Source organism: Manis javanica, chromosome 3 (genome assembly GCF_040802235.1).
Source record: "Manis javanica isolate MJ-LG chromosome 3, MJ_LKY, whole genome shotgun sequence".
Taxonomy (NCBI): domain Eukaryota; kingdom Metazoa; phylum Chordata; class Mammalia; order Pholidota; family Manidae; genus Manis; species Manis javanica.
In genome coordinates this window covers 161,449,641-161,474,022 of record NC_133158.1, presented here as the reverse complement: position 1 = coordinate 161,474,022, position 24,382 = coordinate 161,449,641, and the positions used below count along the sequence as shown (strand labels likewise).

Genomic DNA, 24,382 nt, shown 5'->3' with positions numbered 1-24,382 from the left:
GTGTACATTATAGTATTCTTATCCCTAGAATAATGGCTTTCCAGAAACTCAGCAAGACCAGTGGCAGAGCTGGTTGCTGATTCCTTCTGGCACCTTGGGGAATCTTAAAAAAAGAAAGCAGGATGGAGGGAGGAAGGGAAATCAAAAGAACAACTAATGATAGAGCAACTCCTTGCTTCACTCTATTCAGAGAGTAGCATTATATCAAGTAACTTCAGAGACCTGAGTTCTGTGTGAAACTCTTAGATAGAGGCATGGTGTTAGAATCTGCAATGATAGGACAGTTTGGGATGTGGTCCTTCTAGGAATTTACAGTCTGGTAGGGGAGGTCAAATGTAAACATGTTAATACTTAAGAAAGATGAATACAAGACTTAAAAAAACCCACTAATATACATAATGTCACAATAGAGTAATTACTAAAAAATTGTACATACAGTACATAATAAAAGGAATTTAGAACAGGAACAAAGTTCTGGATGGAGAGACCAGGGAAGCCTTTGAAAATAGATGGGTGTTGTGTTTGAGCTTGAGGGTAGCCATTTAAGACTGCTTGGATGCTTTGAGCAAAAGTGCATAGATATAAAAGTGTAGACTTTTTTATTGCTCTGTAATTAGCCAGTTTGGAGTTCAAGGCATTTTTTGGTATATCCAGATAGAGTAACCATTGGAGAGCAGTTGTTTACAAGCTGGACCAAGAGTAAACTGTAAATGAACTAGAAGACATCATTTGCCTTGGAAAGAAAGAAAGCACTTTTTTATTTAATACAGAAAAACTAGATGATGGGGTTATAGGGTCCTCAAAAGAAATAGACCCAATAGGATGTAAATTTATATATAGAGAGATTTATTTTAAGGGAATCATGCCACTGTGAGGCTGTTAAGTCTGAAAACTGTGAGGCAGGTCTGCAGGCTAGAGACCACAAGAAGAATCCATGTTGTAGTGGTGAGGCTGGAGGTGGTCTGAAGGCAGAATACCTTCCTTGGGGGATCCCAGTTGTTGCTCTTAAAGCCTTTACCTATTTGCCTGAGGCTCACCCACATTTTGAAGGGAAATTTGCTTTATGCATGATCTGTTGATTTAAATGTTAATCATGTCTAAAAAGTACCTCACAGCAGTATCTAGACTAGTGTTTGACCAAACAACTGGGCATCATAGTCTAGCCAACTTGACGCTAAAATGAGCAATCACAGTAAGAGTAAAGAGAAGGAAAATTAATACGGCTTGAGTGGTTGCAAATTCTTTTGCTCATAGACTAATGTAAATAATGAAAATGAGTAAAGTGGGTTAGGTGAGGACTATGGCAAATTGGAGTGCTGTGCACTATGTTACGGGGGCAGTTACTGCACACTCCAGGCAGCTGATGCCATGCAGCAATGTGAGCCCAGGGTGGCTAGTCTGGTTTTTTGAGAGAAGCTAGAAGATTAGATTTTTTTTTTATTGAGGTATCATTGATATACAATCTTATAAAGGTTTCACATCAGCAACATTGTGGTTTCAACATTCACCCACATAATCAAGTCCCCCACCGCATTGCAGTCACTGTCCATCAGTAGTAAGATGCTATAGAGTCATTACTTGTCTTCTCAGTGCTGTACTGCCTTCCCTGTGATCTACCTATATTGTGTGTGCTAATTATAATGCCCCTTAATCCCCTTCTCCCTCTCTTTCCACCCACCCTCTTTCCACCAACCCCTTCTCTTTGGGGACTGCTAGTCCTAGAAGGTTAGATTTATAAATGAAATTGGAAGATTTTTAGCATTCACAGTGAAATAAATGATTTTTAAAATATTATATGGTCCAAACTGAATACCATTTGCAACCTTTGGGCTATGTCTTCAGTAAACTCCAATCTAGATTCAGGGCTTGGCAAGCTTTTTCTGTAAAAGGCTGACAGTATATATTGTAGGCACTTTATGCTGTATAGTCTCTTGCAACTATTCAGCTGTGTTGTAGCATGAAATCAGCCATAGACAATACATAAATGAATTGACAGTCTGTGTTCTATAAAACTTAACTACAAAACCCCACAGCCTGCTAGATGTAGCCCACAGGCAGCAGTTTGCTGACTGCTGATGTAGATAATGAAGAGAGAGTTTGGGATTTTTAGTGAAAGTAGAGAAGATTTAGCATCATTGAAATCTTTCATGTGAAGTATGGTGTGAGAAGTTGCTTTTGAAGTTGTGCAAACTGGGGATCTCTGACTAAAAATGATGAAGGAATTAAAGCCTTTGGTGAGGTGGTGGTGGTGAATTTTGTTGTCATGAATTTGTTGTAAAAATCGGGTGGAGGAATGAGAAGCTTGGGTGAAAGGAATTACTGTTTCATTTAATCCTGCTGTTATGAGTTTAGCTGAAGTGAAATACTTTGGCCTATACAAATTTTTCTCAGGTCAGGTATTTGGATTGAATGTCTCATTAAGGGAGATGGCGATAGGAAGATAGGAGTTGCATCATAAACAGTCTTCTTTACTGATGGTAAAAATTAAAAGTTGTTTATACTTTGCAGTGATGAAGAATCTGTCTTAAGGAGAGGAGTTTTCAGGGTTCATTGACTGAACAGAATTTATAAACTAGGGTAGTCTCTCCTTTCTAAGAGTGAGTAGGAGAAGGAGGGTATGTACCTACAGAGCTTGGGGAGCAAGAACAAAGGAAGACAGCACATGGGACATGGAGCCCTTGCAGAGGTAGAAACCTTCCGCTTAACATTCACTTTTTAAGGGCAGTAATATCCAAAGTGTTTCTCATCATGAAAGGCAAAAAGTGATATTTGTATACCACACTGGGGTAATCGGATGAAGCTACAGCTGAAAGCAACTGACTATCCCAAAGTCCTGCCCAGCTGCCCTGAGGGCTGAGGGGAATGAGTATCGTGGTACATCTGTAACGCTTTTGCGCAGCACACCTGTGGCACACCAGCTGGGGCTCTACTTCAGGGCACAGGATTGGGAAGGCCTCCAGAGGGACTTGTGGAGGGGAGTCTCTGAATACTGTGCACTGGTATTCCTGTCTGCCTCCACCTGTGAGGAAACAGGGAAAGCAAGGAAGCAGCAATCAAAGCAGTGGAAAGGTGAGTATGAGAGTCAGCTAACTGGAAGTCTTACAAAATTGCAACATGCTACATCTCCAAAAATGAAGAAAAGTAAACTTAAAAAAGGCTCTCAACTGTTACTTTACCTGCTTTTCTTCTCTTGACATAGTGTAATTTATCAATGATTACATGGAATATATTGCAAATTATTTCTATTAGTATTTCCCTAGCTTGGTAGATAGGATTAAAAAGTCAAGGAAATTAACAGGAGTAAAATCTATGAGGCTCAGATTAAGTTTCTTCTGAGATATCAAGAGACATTTGAAAAGTTACACCAGAAAAGATAGTTCTATAATGAATTGGTATTTAAATGAAGCCCCCTTGTCTAATACAATTTTTCTATTTAAATAGAAATTTTTGAAATGGTCTTAGGAAATGGAAGCATGTAGCTTTGAGGTTCACTTCTGATCTCTTGGACATGATTGAATTTGGATTAGGGAAGAAAATAAGACACAGGATTTCTCTAGTTTTATTCTTTCCCTCCATCTCTAAAGAGCACCACCTTCAACACTGGGCTCCTTCTGGGCTTCTGGAGGTCATTGGAGAAAGGGTTGGGGAATTTAGCTCTGGGGTTCCCATGTCCAACTGAGAACTTGGGCATACTGAGAATTGTTTTTTTTTTACCTCAGGAAAAAGACAAAATCTGTCAATGTTAAATAAAGGACTAAAGGGCAGAAAAAGTGAGAATTCTTTACTGAAACCCATTTCCCTTTAGGTCAGCATACATTTAAAATTGTCTTCCTATTCTACACTCCTATGTTAGGTTTCTCTCAAGCATTAAGGTAGCCATAATGGCAGTATTTCAGAGTATTTATAGGAAATTACATGAGTTCATAGGTTTTGAAGCCAGAGAGAATTTTATTTGAATCCCACCATTACTATTTATTATTTGAGTGTCTTGGAGTAAGTTATCTAATTCATCTGGGCACTTCTTCCTTACCTGTTCAATGTGAAATAGTTCGTGTAAAACATTTCTCTTAGTACTTGTATAATAGCTACTCAGTCATCCTTTATCATTACCATCTGCCGTAAAATGGTCATTTGTCCAGCATGTGCTTTTTTTTGTTCTTATTGTTATCATTAATCTACAATTACATGAAGAACATTATGTTTACTAGAGGCCCCCTTCACCAAGTCCCCCCCACAAACCCCATTACAGTCACTGTCCATCAGCGTAGTTAGATGTTTTAGAAGCACTACTTGTCTTCTCTGTGTTGCAAAGCCCTACCCGTGCCCCCCCACATTATACATGCTAATCGTAATACCCCCTATCTTTTTCCCTGCCCTTATCCCTCCCTTCCATCCCATCCTCCCCAGTCCCTTTCCCTTTGGTAACTGTTAGTCCATTCTTCAGTTCTGTGATTCTGCTGCTGTTTGTTCCTTCAGTTTTTCTTTGTTCTTATACTCCACATATGAGTGAAATCATTTGGTATTTCTCTTTCTCCGCCTGGCTTATTTCACTGAGCATAATACCCTCTAGCTCCATCCATGTTGTTGCAAACAGTAGGATTTGTTTTCTTCTTATGACTGAATAATATTTCATTGTGTATATATACCACATCTTCTTTATCCATTCATCTACTGATGGACACTTAGGTTGCTTCCATTTCTTGGCTATTGTAAATAATGCTGTGATAAACATAGGGGTGCATCTGTCTTTTTCAAACTGGGCTGCTGCATTCTTAGGGTAAATTCCTAAAAGTGGAATTCGTGGGTCAAATGCTATTTCTATTTTGTGCATTTTGAGGAACCTCTGTACTGCGTTCCATAATTGTTGAACTAATTTGCATTCCCCCCAGCAGTGTAGGAGGGTTCCCCTTTCTCCACAACCTCACCAACATTTCTTTTTCTTTGTCTTTTAAATGGTAGCCATCCTTACTGGTGTGAGATGATATCTCATTGTGGTTTTACTTTGCATTTCTCTGATAACTAGTGATGTGGAGCATCTTTTCATGTGTCTGTTGGCCATCTGAATTTCTTCTTTGGAGAACTATGTGTTCAGCTCCTCTGCCCATTTTTTAATTGGATTATTTGCTTTTTGTTTGTTGAGGTGCATGAGCTCTTTATATATTTTGGATGTCAAACCTATATCAGATTTATCATTTATGAATATATTCTCCCATACTGTAGGGTACCTTTTTGTTCTATTGATGGTGTCCTTTGCTGTACAGAAGCTTTTCAGCTTGATATAGTCCCACTTGTTTATTTTTGCTTTTGTTTCCCTTGCCTGAGGAGATATGTTCATGAAGAAGTCGCTCATGTTTATGTCCAAGAGATTTTTGCCTATGTTTTTTTCTAAGAGTTTTATGGTTTCATGACTTACATTCAGGTCTTAGATCCATTTCGAATTTACTTTTGTATATGGGGTTAGACAGTGATGCAGTTTCATTCTCTTACATGTAGCTGTCCAGTTTTGCCAGCACCATCTATTGAAGAGACTGTCATTTCCCCATTGTATGTCCATGGCTCCTTTATCATATATTAATTGACCATATATGTTTGGGTTAATGTCTGGAGTCTCTATTCTGTTCCACTGGTCTGTGGCTCTGTTCTTGTGCCAGTACCAACTTGTCTTGATTACTGTGGCTTTGTAGTAGAGCTTGAAGTTGGGGAGCAAGACCCCTCTCACTTTATTCTTCCTTCTCGGGATTGCTTTGGCTATTTGGGGTCTTTGGTGTTTCCATATGAATTTTTGAACTATTTGTTCCAGTTCGTTGAAGAATGCTGTTGGTAATTTGATAGGGATTGCATAAAATCTGTACATTGCTTTGGGCAGGATGGCCATTTTGACAATATTAATTCTTCCTAGCCAAGAGCATGGGATGAGTTTCCATTTGTTAGTGACCTCTTTAATTTCTCTTAAGCGTGTCTTATAGTTTTCAGGGTATAGGTCTTTAACTTCCTTGGTTAGGTTTCTTCCTAGGTATTTTATTCTTTTTGAAAAGTTGGTTGGTAGAATTTCAATCTTTTTGAATTTACTGAGGCTCTTTTTGTGGCCTAGTATGTGGTCTATTCTGGAGAATGTTCCATGTGCACTTGAGAAGAATGTGTATCCTGTTGCTTTTGGGTGTAGAGTTCTATAGATGCCTAGTAGGTCCATCTGTTCTATTGTGTTGTTCAGTGTCTCTGTGTCCTTACTTATTTTCTGTCTGGTGGATCTGTCCTTTTGAGTGAATGGTATGTTGAAGTCTCCTAAAATGAATGCATTGCATTCTTTTTTTTTTTTTAAGAGGGCATCTCTCATATTTATTGATCAAATGGTTGTTAACAACAATAAAATTCAGTATAGGGGGGTCAATGCTCAATATACAATCATTAATCCATCTCAAGCCTAATTCTCGTCAGTATCCAATCTTCTGAAGCATAACGAACAAGTTCTTACATGGTGAACGAATTCTTACATAGTGACTAAATTCTTACATGGTGAACAGTACAAGGGCATTCATCACAGAAACTTTCGGTTTTGATCACGCATTATGAACTATAAACAATCACGTCAAATATGAATATTCGTTTGATTTTTGTACTTGATTTATATGTTGATCCCACATTTCTCCCTTTATTATTATTATTATTTTTATTTTTAATAAAATGCTGAAGTGGTAGGTAGATGCAAGATAAAGGTAGAAAACATAGTTTAGTGCTGTAAGAGGGCAAATGCAGATGATCAGGTGTGTGCCTATGGACTAAGTATTAATCCAAGTTAGACAAGGGCAGCAAAACATCCACGGATTCAGAAGATTTCTCTCAAAACGGGGGGGTGAGGTTCTGAGCCTCACCTCTGTTGATCCCCAATTTCTCACCTGATGGCCCCCCTGCGACTGTGCCTGTCTTAGGTTGTTCCTCCCTTGAGGAATCTTATCCATCTCTGGCTAACCAGTCATCTTCTGGGACCATTCAGGGAAATGTAAAGTTGGTAAGTGAGAGAGAAGCCATATTGTTTGAAAAGGTTAGCTTTTTACTTCTTTGCAGATTTATGCCCTGTGGCTTCTATGCCCAGCTCTTGTCTCAAGGTATCTTTACCACCTGGAGGAATTATGATACTCGGTAACTTTGATATGAGGCACGAATTCTATGTAAGGGTTGTAATTAGGAAGGAAGAAGAAAAGCTATAGAGGTAGCATATGGAAGAAAACATGGGAAGATTGATTATTTCTTTGACATATCTTCTTGTAGAGTACCTTAAGCATGTATAGGTTTTAAACTACTAACTAATTTGCACACACATATTAACATAATAGGAATACGGTGACATAAACATAGCAAATCTATAATTACCATCCATCTCCAGTGAAGCCAAGAAAACCATTTAGGCACCCTAGGCATTTGTGAAAACTTGTCTATGATATGATGGATATTGTCCAACTGTACTTGAACAGTCTGAGAAAAATCAGACAAATTAAAGCAGCCCATTTCTGGGATCTGTTCACATCCCATATGTTCTTTTAACCGTAGATAGTCTATAGTCATAAGATTTTGGGGTGCTACAACTTGCACCCCTCCCAACTCCTGGTTGGGTTCCAGCAGTACAGATCCGGTCAAATTCGTTGTCTCACTGTATGCACATGCCAGCCTAGACATCTCCCTCCTCATTCCAATGGCAAGTCCAGGAAACGGTGGGGTGGATGCAGCCACGACCGCAGCATCGCCCGGATCCCTGTGGAGGCTTTTTGATGATCATCCCCCGGCACGAGTCCTCCAGAGAGTGCTGATGCCGGAAGCTCCTCCTCGTATCATATCTTAGTTCATTTTCTGGGTATCCAAGCTAGGCCTTGATCTTCTGCATAGAAACAAACAGACCCTTTGCCCACACTTTGACATGCCCTCTATACCACTGTGCAGAACTCATTGGAGGTCTGCACACAGGGACTGCTTTTTTTTTTTTTTTTTTATTAAGAGAAAGGAATATTATCAGAAAAGAGTACCTCCATAGCTGATCATCTGACACCCTTTAAGTGATCAACATTAAGGATATATTTTTTTTTCCAACTTAAAATATTTTATTTTAGCATATTTTTGTGGGATAATCTCTTTCTGGGTATGGGGCCATTCTAATATAGGAATTATGAGGGTCCAATCTCTTTTCACCACAGAAAAGTTTCAGTGTAGAACACATTTTTGTGATACTCAAAATGGTTGGTAAGAACTTTCTGCAATATAGCTGTCTCTTTTTTGTATTAATACCAAAAAATTAGAAGCATTTGTTCTTTTGAATTGGCCTTCCTTGGTTCCTTTTATCTCCCAGGTTTTTCAAAAATGACTTCCTTTAAATCTGAAAACTTGCCTATAGCAAGACGTTTTGCTCCTTCCTGACTTTTCTCTGGGGCAACAGATTCTATGAATTCAGCAAGTGATACATGTGCAGAAAAAAAAGTTAGTACACTATATGCCCAGTTCTGACTATGGTTATTTGATGCTTTTTATTCAATTGAAAACAGATGTTTGAATTTGGAACTTTAAAATATAGTTGTTCATTTTTTTTTTTTGATCCCACATTTCTCCCTTTATTATTATTATTATTATTTTTATTTTTAATAAAATGCTGAAGTGGTAGGTACATGGAAGATACAGGTAGAAAACATAGTTTAGTGTTGTAGGAGAGCAATTGTAGATGATCAGGTGTGTGCCTGTAGACTATGTATTAATCCATGCTAGACAAGGGCAATAAACCATCCACGGATGCAGAAGATTTCTCTCAAAGCAGGGGGGATGAGGTTCTGAGCCTCACCTCTGTTGATCCCCAATTTCTCACCTGATGGCCCCCCTGCGACTGTGCCTGTCTTAGGTTGTTCCTCCCTTGAGGAATCTTACCCATCTCTGGCTAACCAGTCATCTTCCGGGGCCATACAGGGAAATATAAAGTTGGTAAGTGAGAGAGAAGCCATATTGTTTGAAAAGGTTAGCTTTTTACTTCTTTGCAGATTTATGCCCTGTGGCTTCTATGCCCAGCACTTGTCTCGAGGTATCTTTACCACCTGGAGGAATTATGATACTCGGTAACTTTGATATGAGGCACGAATTCTATGTAAGGGTTGTAATTAGGAAGGAAGAAGAAAAGCTATAGAGGTAGCATATGGAAGAAAACATGGGAGGATTGATTATTTCTTTGACATATCTTCTTGTAGAGTACCTTAAGTATGTATAGGTTTTAAACTACTAACTAATTTGTACACACATATTAACATAATAGGAATACGGTGACATAAACATAGCAAATCTATAATTACCATCCATCTCCAGTGAAGCCAAGAAAACCATTTAGGCACCCTAGGCATTTGTGAAAATTTGTCTATGATGTGATGGATATTGTCCAACTGTACTTGAACAGTCTGAGAGAAATCAGACAAATTAAAGCAGCCCATTTCTGGGTTCTGTTCACCTCCCATATGTCCTTTTAACCGTAGATAGTCTATAGTCATAAGATTTTGGAGTGCTACACCTTGCACCCCTCCCAACTCCTGGTTGAGTTCCAACAGTACAGATCCGGTCAAATTTGTTGTCTCACTATATGCACATGCCAGCCTAGACATCTCCCTCCTCATTCCAATGGCAAGTCCAGGAAACGGTGGGGTGGACGCAGCCATGACCGCAGCATCGCCCGGATCCCTGTGGAGGCTTTTTGATGATCATCCCCCGGCACGAGTCCTCCAGAGAGTGCTGATGCCGGAAGCTCCTCCTCATATCGTATCTTAGTTCATTTTCTGGGTATCCAAGCTAGGCCTTGATCTTCTGCATAGAAACAAATAGACCCTTTGCCCACACTTTGACATGCCCTCTATACCACTGTGCAGAACTCATTGGAGGTCAGCACACAGGGACTGCTTTTTTTTTTTTTTTTTTTTTTTTATTAAGAGAAAGGAATATTATCAGAAAAGAGTACCTCCATAGCTGATCATCTGACACCCTTTAAGTGATCAACATTAAGGATATTTAAAGCATGCATTGGTCTTTGATTTACCAATAGTTTTATCCTATCAAGGAATAATCCCCCTTTTCTTTCTTTCTTTCTTTTTTTTTTTAAATCTTTAATCTACACTTACATGAAGAGTACTATGTTTACTATGCTCTCCCCTATATCAGGTCCCCCCTAACAACCACATTACGGTTACTGTCCATCAGCTTAGCAAAATGTTGTAGAATCCCTACTTGTCCTCTCTGTGTTGTGCAGCCCACCCTCCCCTTTCTCCCTCCCCCCCATGCATGCTAATCTTAATACCCCCCTTCTTCTTCCCCCCCTTATCCCTCCCTGCCCACCCATCCTCCCCAGTTCCTTTCCCTTTGGTACCTGTTAGTCCATTTTTGGGTTCTGTAATTCCGCTGCTGTTTTGTTCCTTCAGTTTTTCCTTTGTTCTTATACTCCTCAGATGAGTGAAATCATTTGGTATTTCTCTTTCTCCGCTTGGCTTATTTCACTGAGCATCCATCCATGTTGCTGCAAATGGTTGGATTTTTCCACTTCTTATGGCTGAGTAGTATTCCATTGTGTATATGTACCACATCCTCTTTATCCATTCATCTACCGATGGACATTTAGGTTGCTTCCAATTCTTGGCTATTGTAAATAGTGCTGCGATAAACATAGGGGTGTATCTGTCTTTCTCCAACTTGATTGCTGCGTTCTTAGGGTAAATTCCTAGGAGTGGAATTCCTGGGTCAAATGGTAGGTCTGTTTTGAGCATTTTGATGAACCTCCAAACTGCTTTCCACAATGGTTGAACTAATTTACATTCCCACCAGCAGTGTAGGAGGGTTCCCCTTTCTCCACAGCCTTGCCAACATTTGTTGTTGTTTGTTTTTTGGATGGCAGCTATCCTTACTGGTGTGAGGCGATACCTCATTGTAGTTTTAATTTGCATTTCTCTGATAATTAGCGATGTGGAGCATCTTTTCATGTGTCTGTTGGCCATCTGTATTTCTTTTTTAGAGAACTGTCTGTTCAGTTCCTCTGCCCATTTTTTAATTGGGTTATTTGTTTTTTGTTTGTTGAGGCGTGTGAGCTCTTTATATATTCTGGACGTCAAGCCTTTATCGGATGTGTCATTTTCAAATATATTCTCCCATACTGTAGGGTTCCTTTTTGTTCTATTGATGGTGTCTTTTGCTGTACAGAAGCTTTTCAGCTTAATGTAGTCCCACTTGCTCATTTTTGCTGTTGTTTTCCTTGCCCGGGGAGATATGTTCAAGAAGAGGTCACTCATGTTTATGTCTAAGAGGTTTTTGCCTATGTTTTTTTCCAAGAGTTTAATGGTTTCATGACTTACATTCAGGTCGTTGATCCATTTTGAGTTTACCTTTGTATATGGGGTTAGACAATGGTCCAGTTTCATTCTTCTACATGTAGCTGTCCAGTTTTGCCAACACCATCTGTTGAAGAGACTGTCATTTTGCCATTGTATGTCCTTGGCTCCTTTATCAAATATTAATTGACCATATTTGTTTTGGTTAATGTCTGGAGTCTCTAGTCTGTTCCACTGGTCTGTGGCTCTGTTCTTGTGCCAGTACCAAATTGTCTTGATTACTATGGCTTTGTAGTAGAGCTTGAAGTTGGGGAGTGAGATCCCCCCTACTTTATTCTTCTTTTTCAGTATTGCTTTGGCTATTCGGGGTCTTTGGTGTTTCCATATGAATTTTTGAATTATTTGTTCCAGTTCATTGAAGAATGTTCCTGGTAGTTTCACAGGGATTGCATCAAATCTGTATATTGCTTTGGGCAGGATGGCCATTTTGATGATATTAATTCTTCCTAGCCACGAGCATGGGATGCGTTTCCATCTGTTAGTGTCCCCTTTAATTTCTCTTAAGAGTGACTTGTAGTTTTCAGAGTATAAGTCTTTCACTTCTTTGGTTAGGTTTATTCCTAGGTATTTTATTCTTTTTGATGCAATGGTGAATGGAATTGTTTTCCTGATTTCTCTTTCTATTGATTCATTGTTAGAGTATAGGAAAGCTACAGATTTCTGTGTGTTAATTTTGTATCCTGCAACTTTGCTGTATTCCGATATCAGTTCTTGTAGTTTTGGAGTGGAGTCTTTAGGGTTTTTTATGTACAGTATCATACCATCTGCAAACAGTGACAGTTTAACTTCTTCTTTACCAATCTGGATTCCTTGTATTTCTTTGTTTTGTCTGATTGCCATGGCTAGAACCTCCAGTACTATGTTAAATAACAGTGGGGAGAATGGGCATCCCTGTCTGGTTCCCGATCTCAGAGGAAATGCTTTCAGCTTCTCGCTGTTCAATATAATGCTGGCTGTGGGTTTATCATATATGGCCTTTATTATGTTGAGGTACTTGCCCTCTATTCCCATTTTGCTGAGAGTTTTTATCATGAATGGATGTTGAATTTTTTTGAATGCTCTTTCAGCATCTATGGAGATGATCATGTGGTTTTAGTCCTTCTTATTGTTTATGTGGTGGATGACGTTGATGGATTTTCGAATGTTGTACCATCCTTGCATCCCTGGGATGAATCTCACTTGGTCATGGTGTATGATCCTTTTGATGTATTTTTGAATTAGGTTTGCGAATATTTTGTTGAGTATTTTTGCATCTATGTTCATCAGGGATATTGGTCTGTAATTTTCTTTTTTAGTTGGGTCCTTGCTTGGTTTTGGAATTAGGGTGTTGTTGGCTTCATAGAATGAGTTTGGGAGTATTCCCTCTTCTTCTATTTTTTGGAACACTTTAAGGAGAGTGGGTATTATGTCTTCTCTGTATGTCTGATAAAATTCCAAGGTAAATCCATCTGGCCTGGGGGTTTTGTTCTTGGGTAGTTTTTTGAAAACTGGTTCAATTTCTTTGCTCATAATTGGTTTGTTTAAATTTTGTGTTGCTTCCTTGGTCAGTCTTGGAAGGTTGTATTTTTCTAGGATGTTGTCTATTTCTTCTAGGTTTTCCAGCTTCTTAGCATATAGGTTTTTATAGTAGTCTTTAATAATTCTTTGTATTTCTGTGGAGTCCATCGTGATTTTTCCTTTCTCGTTTCTGATTCTGTTGATGTGTGTTGACTCTCTTTTTCTCTTAATAAGTCTGGCTAGAGGCTTCTCTATTTTGTTTATTTTCTCAAAGAACCAGCTCTTGGTTTCATTGATTTTTTTCTATTGTTTTATTCTTCTCAATGTCATTTATTTCTTCTCTGATCTTTATTATGTCCCTTCTTCTGCTGACTTTAGGCTTCCTTTGTTCTTCTTTTTCCAAGTTTGATAATTGTGACTTTAGACTATTCATTTGGGATTGTTCTTCCTTCTTCAAGTGTGCCTGGATTGCTATATACTTTCCTCTTAAGACTGCTTTCGCTGTGTCCCACAGAAGTTGGGGCTTTATATTGTTGTTGTCATTTATTTCCATATATTGCTTGATCTCTTTTTAATTTGGTCATTGATCCATTAATTATTTAGGAGCATGTTGTTAAGCCTCCATGTGTTTGTGGGCCTTTTTTCTTTCTTTGTACAGTTTAGTTCTAGTTTTATGCATCTGTGGTCTGAGAAGTTAATTGGTAGAATTTCAATCTTTTTGAATTTACTGAGGCTGTTTTTGTGGCCTAGTATGTAATCTATTGTGGAGAATGTTCCATGTGCACTTGAGAAGAATGTGTATCCTGTTGCTTTTTTGGATGTAGAGTTCTATAGATGTCTATTAGGTTCATCTGTTCTAGTGTGTTGTTCAGTGCCTGTGTTTCCTTACTTATTTTCTGCCTGGTGGATCTATCCTTTGGGGTGAGTGGTGTGTTGAAGTCTCCTAAATTGAATGCATTGCAGTCTATTTCCCTCTTTAGTTCTGTTAGTATTTGTTTCACATATGCTGGTGCTCCTGTGTTGGGTGCATATATATTTAGAATGGTTGTATCCTCTTGTTGGACTGAGCCCTTTATCATTATGTAATGTCCTTCTTTATCTCTTGTTACTTTCTTTGTTTTGAAGTCTGTTTTGTCTCATACTAGTACTGCAACCCCTGCTTTCTTCTCGCTGTTGTTTGCCTGAAATACGTTTTTCCATCCCTTGACTTTCAGTCTGTGCATGTCTTTGTGTTTGAGGTGAGTCTCTTGTAAGCAGCATATAGATGGGTCTTGCTTTTTCATCTATTCTGTTACTCTATGTCTCTTGATTGGTGCATTCAGTCCATTTACATTTAGGGTGATTATTGAAAGACATGTACTTATTGCCATTGCAGGCTTTAAATTCATGGTTACCAAAGGTTCAGGGTTAGCTTCTTAAGTATCTTCTGTCTAACTTAACTCGCTTATTGAGCTATTATAAACACTGGTGATTCTTTATTTCTCTCCCTTCTTATTACTCCTCCTTCATTCTTCATATGTTGGATGTTTTGTTCTGTGCTCTTTTGTGTTTCCTTTGACTGTTTTTGTGAGTAGTTGATTTTATTCTTTGTCTTTAGTTAGTATTTGGTTCGTCTGCTTTCTTTGCTCTGATTTTATTTTCTCTGGTGACATCTATTTAGTCTTAGGAGTGCTCCCATCTAGAGCAGTCCCTCTAAAATACCCTGTGGAAGTGGTTTGTGGGAGGGAAATTCCCTCAACTTTTGCTTTTCTAGGAATTGTTCAATCCCTCCTTCATATTTAAATGATAATCGTGCTGGATACAGTATCCTTGGTTCAAGGCCCTTCTGTTTCATTGCATTACGTGTATCATGCCATTCTCTTCTGGCCTGTAAGGTTTCTGTTGAGAAGTCTGATGATAGCCTGATGGGTTTTTCTTTGTAGGTGACCTTTTTCCTCTCTCTAGCTGCCTTTAATACTGTGTCCTTGTCCTTGATCTTTGCCATTTTAATTATTATGTGTCTTGGTGTTGTCCTCTTTGCATCCCTTCTGTTGGGAGTTCTGTGTGCTTCCATGGTCTGAGCAACTATTTCCTCCCCCAGTTTGGGAAAGTTTTCAGCAATTATTTCTTCAAATACACTATCTATCCCTTTTTCTCTCTCTTCTTCTTCTGGTACCCCTATAATGCGGATATTGTTCCTTTAGGATTGGTCACACAGTTCTCTTAATAATGTTCCATTTCTGGAGATCCTTTTATCTCTCTCTCTGTGTCAGCTTCTCTGAGTTCCGGTTCTCTGATTTCTATTCCATTAACGGCGTCTTGCAGCTCATCCAGTCTGCTCTAAAGTCCTTCCAGAGATTGTTTCATTTCTGCAGTCTCCTTCCGGACGTCATCCCTTAGCTCTTGCTTATTTTTCTGAAGATCCATCAGCATATTTATGACCTTTATTTTGAATTCTTTTTCAGGGAGATTGGTTAGGTCTATCTCCTTCTCAGGGGTTGGCTCAGTGATTTTAGTCTGGATCAAATTCTTCTGCCTTTTCATGGTGATAGAGGTAGTTGTGGGGAGCTGGTGCGTGTGTTGGCTGGGAGAACGTCCCTTCTTGCTTGTTGTGGCCTTCTCCTGGGAAAATAGCGACCCCTAGCAGCTTGTGCTGGGCAGCTGCATGCAGATGGGATCTCATTCTTGCCTGGCCTCTGTGGAAGAAACTCTGCCCGGTTGCTGTGGGCGTGGCCGCTGCCACTATGGCTGAGTCATGCTGAAGGGGGAATGGGCGGGAGGCTGTTTATCCCCGTGAGGGGCTCCGTGCTGTGCTGCCGCCCAGGGGGTTGGGGCACCCGGAGTTCCCCAGGATTCCCAGCTACTGGGCTGATTGCGCCAGGGCGCTTCCGTCCAGCTGTGAGGCCCTTGTCCCTTTAAGATTTTCAAAGGGCACTCACTTTTCTTTTGCCTCAGGGGCACTGGCTGCGGGGACCCACTCGCAGGTCTTACTGTCCTGTTTCCCTACTATCCAGTACACTACGCACTGCGTGTCTGCGCTCTGTTCCGGATGGCTGGGGCTGGGTATTCAGCAGTCCTGGGCTCCCTCTCCCTCCCCTCTCTGACTCCTCTCCTCCTGCTGGGTGCTGGGGTGAGGGGTGCTCAGGTACCCCCGGGCCATGGCTTGTATCTTACCACCTTTGTGAGGCACTGGGTTCTCACAGGTGTAGATATATTCTGGCTGTTGTTCTGTGTCTTCTGGTTGTTGTATTTTCAAAAATATGTATGGTTTTGGGAGGAGATTTCCGCTGCTCTACCCATGCCACCATCTTGGCTCTGCCCCTGTCTAGCATGTGTTTTAGAGGACTGAGGGATGTGTTGGTATGGCACTCTCTAGTACAAATGTAATGCAGGCCACATGGTAATTTTGTGTTTTCATGTAGCCAACTTAGAAAGTAAAAAGAAACCAATGAAATAAATTTTAGTATGTTTTATTTAACATCTAAAATATTGTCATTTTAACATGTAATCAATAAGAACATTGTTAATGAGATTTCACATTCTTTTTTTCCACACTGTCATTGAAATGTGTCTGTTTCAACTTATAGCACATCTCAATTCAGACACAAAATTTTCATCATAAATGTTTTATCTGTATTAGTTTTCATGAATTATAGTTGAAAAATAGATTTACATACCCAAATTGTTCTAAACATACCTAAAGATTTTCTAGCAACTAAACTCAAGTACAGAAATTTTTTTCCTTTAATATTTGTGTCCACATTTACAAAACTAGCTCATCTTTTTTAGAATAATTGATTTGACTTTGAATCAAAGACATACCTGTTTCAAAACTGTATCTAACTTAAATTTAAATTCACTAACTCACATTTAATTCAGAAGGTTATTGCAAAATTGAAAAGCATCTCTAAATCTATCAGTAGCAACAAAAAGTTCTTCAGTGTTTTCTTGTAGTTTTAGCCAATTTACATGTGCTGCTGATTTTAAAAAATATTTGTATTGATTCTTTTTAGAAAAATGTGTAAAATCAGTAGTTGTATTATGAAAAATTTCCATTTCAATATAAATTCTCTTACCTATCAGCTAGTCACAAATATGCTTTTCCTTTGGAGCTTCAAATTTAGCTTACTATGTAGGAGGGATGTTGGTGAGAAGAGATAAATCACTACCATTTTTTGTCTTTGATTATTGAACATTTGGCAAGCATTCCTTTTGTTTCAAGAAAGTACTGAATTCAGGTTAACCATTTAGTATCTTTGTAACTCTAACAATGATTTAACCAATAAGCATTGGGAAAAAAACATAAGACCATTAAATCCGTTGTCTTCTACTTGTTTCAATAGTTCCACAAACTGACATAGCGTTTGCACATGTGCTCAAAAGTTTTAACAGCTATATCCATGACACTTTACATAATCTGCTGCAGAAAACTGAGTACAAATATTTCCAATATGTATTGTACAGTATAACAAAACAGTAAGAGGAACATTAATTAGCCTTTTTAAAAAAAATCGCAATAAATCTGTTTTTTGACCTAACAAAGCTGGAGCACCTCCTTCATTGTGATAAAAAATGATTTTTTTCATATCTAGCTGAAATTCATCTTAGGTACATAAAATACAAAAACAAACCACAGAATTGATGTTTTAGGCCTCAAGTTGACACTCTTTCTTAGCAAATTGGGAAGTCCTTTGAGACAAAACATTCCCAACATATTAATTGGACTCATGACTCATCTAAAAATTTTAAAAAGTACTAATAATTGTTCAAATTTTAAATCAGTTTATCTTTGATATTAATTATAAGAAAGGTCTTGTATTCACCCCTTGAGAAACCCCATCCCCATTTAGCAATTACTCTCTGGCCCCTCCCTGCCCTATGTTGCTACCCCATGCAACCCAACCTTTAGGCAACTACTAATCTATTTTCTGTCTTTGTTGATTTGCATATTCTGGACATGTCATAAAAATAGAATCATACAATATATGATCACTAGTGACTAGCTTCCTTTGCATAATGTTTTAAGGTTCACATAGCATGTGTCATATTATAGCATATATTCCTTTTTATGTCTGAATAATAGTCTAGTGTATGGATATACCAAATTTTCTTTTATCCTTTTCTCAGTTGATGAACATTTGGGTTGTTTTTACTTTTTGGCTCTTAACAAATAATGCTTCTATGTATGTTTGTTTACAAGTTTTTTATGTAAACATATGTTTTCACTTCTCTTGGATACTGGGTATAGAGTTGATGGGTCATACAGTAACACTAAATTTTAACACTTTGAAGAACTACCAATCTGCTTTTAAAAGTGTGCATTTTACATTTCTACCAGCAATGTATGAAGGTTCCAATTTTTCCACATGCTCACCAATACTTTCTATTGGCTTTTTAGTTTTAGCCACTCTAATGGGTATAAAGTGATATCTTGTAGTTTTGATGTGTTTCCGTAAGTTCAGCACCTTTTCAAATGCTTATTAGCCATTTGTATACCATTTTTGGAGAAATGCCTCTTAAGTCTTTTGCCCATTTTTAAATGATTTAAAAAATCTTTTTACTGTTCAGTTCTAAGAGTTCTTTATGTATTCTAGATATCATTTCTTTACCAGATTTGCAAATATTTTCTCCCATTCTGTGAATTTTTTTCTTTTCCTTGATGGTATCCTTGGAAGTGAAAGAATTTTTAAATTTTCTGAAGACCAATTAAATTGTTTTTTCTTTTGTTGATTGTGAACGAACAGCTTTTTCATTTTGTTCTGCAGCAAATTACAATTAACATTCATTAGGCAGTTTGTGACAGATGCCTTCTTTCAGTCTTTTTTCTTTACTGCTCCAGTAAAGTAAAGAAATTATTATTATCTCAGATGTTATCTCCACTGGGTTCTGTTAAAATCTGTCCATAATTATTTTTTAAACTAGAAAATGTTTCATTCTTATAATTAAAATAACAAATATTCAATTTAATTAAAAATTATGAGAGGTATCACCATAAACATGGTACCAGAGTAAACACATTACAGTGTTACATTGGTGTACAGGAAAGGAGGTCATTCTAGCTCAGTCAATCTGCTGACACTGACTAGACTAGTGGTGTGTTTTTATATAGTACTACAAACCACACGTGCTCCTAGCGCACGCTCGGCCTCTCTAATAATATGTTAATATGATGCTGTCAAGTGGAATGTAGTCTTAATAAAGTTGTGTTTAACAGAACAATATTATATATTGCTTAATTTTTTAAATTTTAATTAAAATTGAAATTAAAAGTTCTTCAGTTGCCATAGGCATACTTCAAGTGCTCATTAGCCACATATATATAGCTATTGTTTGCTGTATTAGACAGTTCAGTGTTAGTGTATCAGGATTGTTAAAAATAATGATACTGATTTGCTAGTTCTTTGAAGTTCTCAGAGTGCTGTAATATATTTCATTTACTTTTAACAGCAATCCTGTGAAGTAGACACTATGTCTGACAGATGAGAAAACAAATGCTGAGAGACTGACCTACTCAAATCACATGACTGGTGGTATTAGTGGTGGTGTCAAGACTTGATCAGGAGTGTTAAACCTGTTGCCTTGTCCACTTATACCGTGAATTTTTCATATAGGTTCTTTGGTGATCTAAAAGTACTAGAAGGGAAAAAAGCAATATGCTTTGTTTGCTTATTCATTCAACAGGCATTTTTTCACTCCCTTCGATGCCCCATACTCTTCTAGGCCATGCGTTAGAGTGGAGAACAAGGCCAAGAAAGTTATGGTCTTAATGGATCTTACCTTCTAATTAAAGTGATAGTGAACAGATATGTACTATAATAGTAGGTAGTAGTGTGCTCTAATACCATTCTCTATGAGAACAAGTAGGAAATTGGGCTTAAATTTTAATTCATGTATAGGTTTTCAAACCCTTATTGGATTGATTTAATTTTTCTTAGCTAGCCTTTTTCTTTGAAGGTAGAGTTTTTCATAGGAAGTACACTATATGTATCTCTTCACAGGCAATGTAGAGAAGATGAAAGTCAGGCAGAAGAAGACGACTACAGGAGTTTGGATATGTCACCAAATTATAAAAGCCTGCTAATGGTACGGGGACTACATGACTAATTAATACTTCTTTATAAATAATAATCTTCTTGAAAAGTTAACTATATTTTTATGAAATGTGTGCAGTCATTACAGAATCAACTCAAGGAATCAAAATCCAAGATTGATGCACTTTTAAGTGAAAAACTGAATCTTCAAAAAGATTTGGAAGCCAGGTGAGAGAAACTTAAGTTATTTTCATTTAACCTTTGGAAAGTAAACACATCCTGAAATTTAAAATGTTGAATGAGTTGTTGTAGCCCCTTTACTCTGAAACTAATCTTGGGAACCTCATACTCTTTTGCTCATTTTAGTCGGTTGTCTCTTATGGAGTGGAAGGAACAAGAACGCATAGGTAGGCAAGGGAAGTGAGAAACCAGGAGTCCATCCTGAAGAAGATAAAACTGGGTAGGGACTCAGAGTAGGCTCGGTCTTAGGCCAGCAGATTTCCCATTCCCTAATTTGTTAAGAGTGTCGTACTATTTCTTCTTCTCCTTGTGTTGGGAGTGGAGAAGAAAGCTGCAAAGTTCAAATGGCACACAATAGAGAGATACATTTATATACAGCATACTATCACAAAAGGATGACACCCTGCATGTTGACAGTGAGTAGTAAGGAATGAGCATTATAGAGACTTTTATCCAATGAATATTTGTTGAATACCTATCATAAGTTAGACACTGTTCTAAGCTCTGGTATAATATAACGACCAAAATAAATACCTCATTCTCAGAAAACTTACACTTTAATGGGGAGGGGACTGATACCTACAGTATAAACAATTTTTATAAAATTTAAAAACCTGGATACACCACTGTTTGTTTTACTATATTCTTGTCTGTACATTTGAAATATTTCATTATAAAAAGAGGTAATAGATTAACAATAAAAAATGGATAAAAGGTTTTGTACAGAAAATACACAGAAGAGAAATCCAGTAGCCAGTAAACAACTCACTAGCAGCCATGAAATTTTTAAAGAATTTTAATAAGCATATTTTTGACAGGTAACAAGACATAATCTATTGTTTTATTAAATATCTTCATAGTTTATTCAATAAATTGAATATATTCAACATGATTTATTTTCTACAGGCCCACACAGCATGAATTAAGACTTTATAAACAACAAGTGAAGAAACTGGAGAATGCCCTTAAGAAAAGCACCAAGTAATTATATTTTACCAAAGTTACAAATTTATTAGGGTTTTGCATTTTGTTATTTTTATGACCTGTCAGCTTACTTCATGTTTGTCTCATAGTGAACTTGACTTAAAATTACCAGGCTGATGGGAAGAAATGACTTTAAAAAGAGACATTAAACTGATTCTATAGTTTAAAAACAATCTGTACTGTGTTGGATTTAGCTATAAATCTTTCAAAAGAACAAGAAAAAGTAGATGTAATAAAGGGCAAAAATTTTAACTAGACCAACTGTCTTGAAAGTAATGGAGTAATTGCAAGAGAATCATTGAAATTAGAGGTAACAAGCCCCAGTTTTGGTTGGTGGTAGTCATGACCTGGATAACATACAGCCTCGTCACAATTTAAAAGCACCAAAATGAAAGCTGTGAGCCATTCATATCCATCTTTGAAAAGCATGTACTTAGAAGAGTTTTCAAAAAAGCAGGTGAAGACTGATCTTCAACTAGTGGTGGTACTTTCTTAAGATTATGTATACTCTTTGATTCAAGGGAATGGGACCTGAGGAAGTAGTATGGGGAGCATTGGGATGAAATATTTTGAAAACTCTGAGTTGATATATGCATCAGATATATTAATTGTATTAGCACATGTTAAATCACTTTTCAATGACAGCTGTTTCCTCCTTCCTGTGGCAACACATGCTACAATGAAAGGCAAGAATTCTGGACATCCAGGAATTACATATTCAGTTAAATTAGGATAGTAGGGAAGGGAAATAAGAAGGAAAAGTAGGAAGTTTGGAAAGGCGGCATTCATTCATTTAATTAATATTTTTTCCCTTCCTATTATCGCTTGACATTTTGGGTACTTCCTGCTATTTGCTTTGTATTCTGCATACTGGAATTGTGGTACAACAAATAGGAAAACTCCTGGCCCTCATGGACATTACATGAAGGGAGAAGTATAATGAAAAATAAGACAATTTTGATATAGTTGTAAGTAGTAAGTGTAAACTAAGTGTGACATTAGCTGCTGTGTTAGTTTGGACAAGACGTGGTGGTGATGTGGTCAGAGGTGGCAGTGGATGAGGCAGTGAGAAGTGTTTGCAGTATTGAAGGCAAAACTGGTAGTATGTGGTGATGAACTGGATATCAGCAACTGAAAGGAAAAATCAAGACTCCTACATTTTAGGCTAAATAGTTAGTTGTGTATTAACTGAAATGGGAAAATTGATCAAGAAACAACTGGGAAAAGGAGGTTGTAGGGAGGTAAAAAGTCAGAGGAAAAGGTATAGGGGAGAAAAAACTTTTCCTCAGCCCTTTAGGGTCCCTGCTTGGGCCTGCAGACTAAACTGGCAGAGACAGATAAACATGAGAAAAGCATATATGTTTATTTAATGTAAGTTTTACATAATGTGGGCACCTTCATAAGGAAATGAAGGCTTGAAGAAACAGTTACGCTTGAGTGTTTTTCTACTAGGTTTAATGAAGAGTGGAAAGTTGTGGGAAAATGTGATAGGATAAAAGGGTATGAGCTAAGGGTAGGAAACTAGAGAAAACTTGAATTCTTGGTGTCCCTCTGTCTTCAGAGACAAAGATGCTTCTTTCCTCCAGGTACAGGGAGGGCACATGTCACATGAAGGTCAGTCTTTTGATCTGCTTCAGGAGATAGGGGAGAGGTCAGAGAGTCCTTCCTCTACCTGCCATTTCTTAATTCCTTGAGCTCAAAACATTTCCTATGTCAAAGTAGCATATTTTGGAGTAGCATATCCTGATCCCCTTCAAAGGAATCTTTTTGACTTCAGGGCAAGTATATTAGTGAAGATACACACATACATGCATGATCTTATATAAACACAGAGATAATATAGTCAGTCCTTGTTATTCACAGATTCTGTATTTCAATTTGCCTACCTGACAAATTTATTTTTAATCCCCAAATCAATACTTGGGGCACTTTTAGTTATTTGTGGACATGCTAAACACACTCATTAAGCAAGTTGATGCTCCACCCTCTTGTTTAGCTCTTACTGTAAACAAGCATCCTTTTTGTTGTCATAGTGCCACTTTTTTTATAATGCTTTTTATTTGTGATTTTTCTAAGACAGCCCCCAAGCATAGTGCTGAAGTGCTGTGTAGTACTCACGGGGCTGTGCCTTACAGAGAAAATACATGTGTTAAGTAAACTTTGTTTAGGCATGAGCTGCAGTGCTGTTAGCCATGAGCTCATTGTTAATGAATCAGCAATATTAAATAAGTTGTCATTAAATATCAGCACACATAAAACAAGGTTATGTGTTGATCAGTAGAGGAAAATGTGACCAGAGGTACGCAGGAAACTGGAACAGTGGTTCAGTCTTTGCTAATTCATTGTTTATAGTGACTTTATAGAATGTAACTACTGCAAATAATAAGAATTGGCTGAATTTATGTTTTTTGGTGTTTAGGCTCTGGTCTTTGGATTGACTTTTCACTATTAGACTGTAAATTATGATTCAGAACCAATCCATGCTGTATTTTTCTGCTGAATTTTGAAGAAATTACTTGTTTTTAGAAATTTAAGTTTGGAATTAAAAAAAAACTTTTTTTTAAAAAAAATGGAACTTTTATAGTGTTTAGATGTAGAAACAGAGAATTAAGAATGTTAAGTAACTTTCCCACATCACACAAATGGTATGTGGAAGAACTTGAAAAGAAATGAGACCTGTACCCAATCATTCTGACTCCAAAGTTCACACTCTTAACCACCACACCAGTAATTAGAACCAAACAAAATATCTAGTACTTTTTTTCAAGGTAAAAATTTTCAAATGTTTCTTTGTTGCAGTGGCAGAGGAAGATTATTTTTTCAAAGACCTACTTATATTGAGGAAATAATTAAATATAAAATCTGTCATCCCAGTGAGTCCTCTCCACGTAAAACAAAAGTTTTATTACTGAATTAAACATTCAGCCAGACTATGATGTCCGTTATAGGCAAACTGCTATAAAGATTGCAAAGACAGAAGGAAATCTCACTCTTTTATATAGCCAGGCAGATGCAACATGTTACATACATGTGAATTGTTTTTCTCCAAAGGAAAAATAAAACATCTTATATCTTTATGTCAGGCAGTTAAGTTACAACCTGGAGCCAGGGGCCTAGGCTGAACTCCAGCAAAGACAGGGAGACCAGGCACCTCCTTGATGTCCATGTTGCACAGAGATGATTCCAGGATCTACTAGTTGCATTGTTCACATGTGTTTTTTCCTAGGTAGGAGGAGTTAGAATAGCAGTAGTAGTCTAGCCTTC

The 24,382-nt window shown here is 37.7% G+C and overlaps 1 protein-coding gene across 8 annotated transcripts in view; it reads left to right on the top strand.

The window, feature by feature from the left end:
* The window catches only part of CEP70 (centrosomal protein 70), a 112,521-nt gene that overhangs the window by 47,424 nt on the left and 40,715 nt on the right, over positions 1-24,382 (top strand). For 7 of the 8 annotated variants that reach the window (XM_036991846.2, XM_036991854.2, XM_036991853.2 and 4 more), the window contains 3 exons: positions 19,862-19,946; positions 20,034-20,122; positions 21,041-21,115. In XM_036991846.2, the coding sequence (XP_036847741.2) occupies positions 19,862-19,946; positions 20,034-20,122; positions 21,041-21,115 (249 nt within the window). The remainder of the gene's footprint in view (positions 1-19,861; positions 19,947-20,033; positions 20,123-21,040; positions 21,116-24,382) is intronic. The other variant, XM_036991851.2, reaches the window with a different exon arrangement.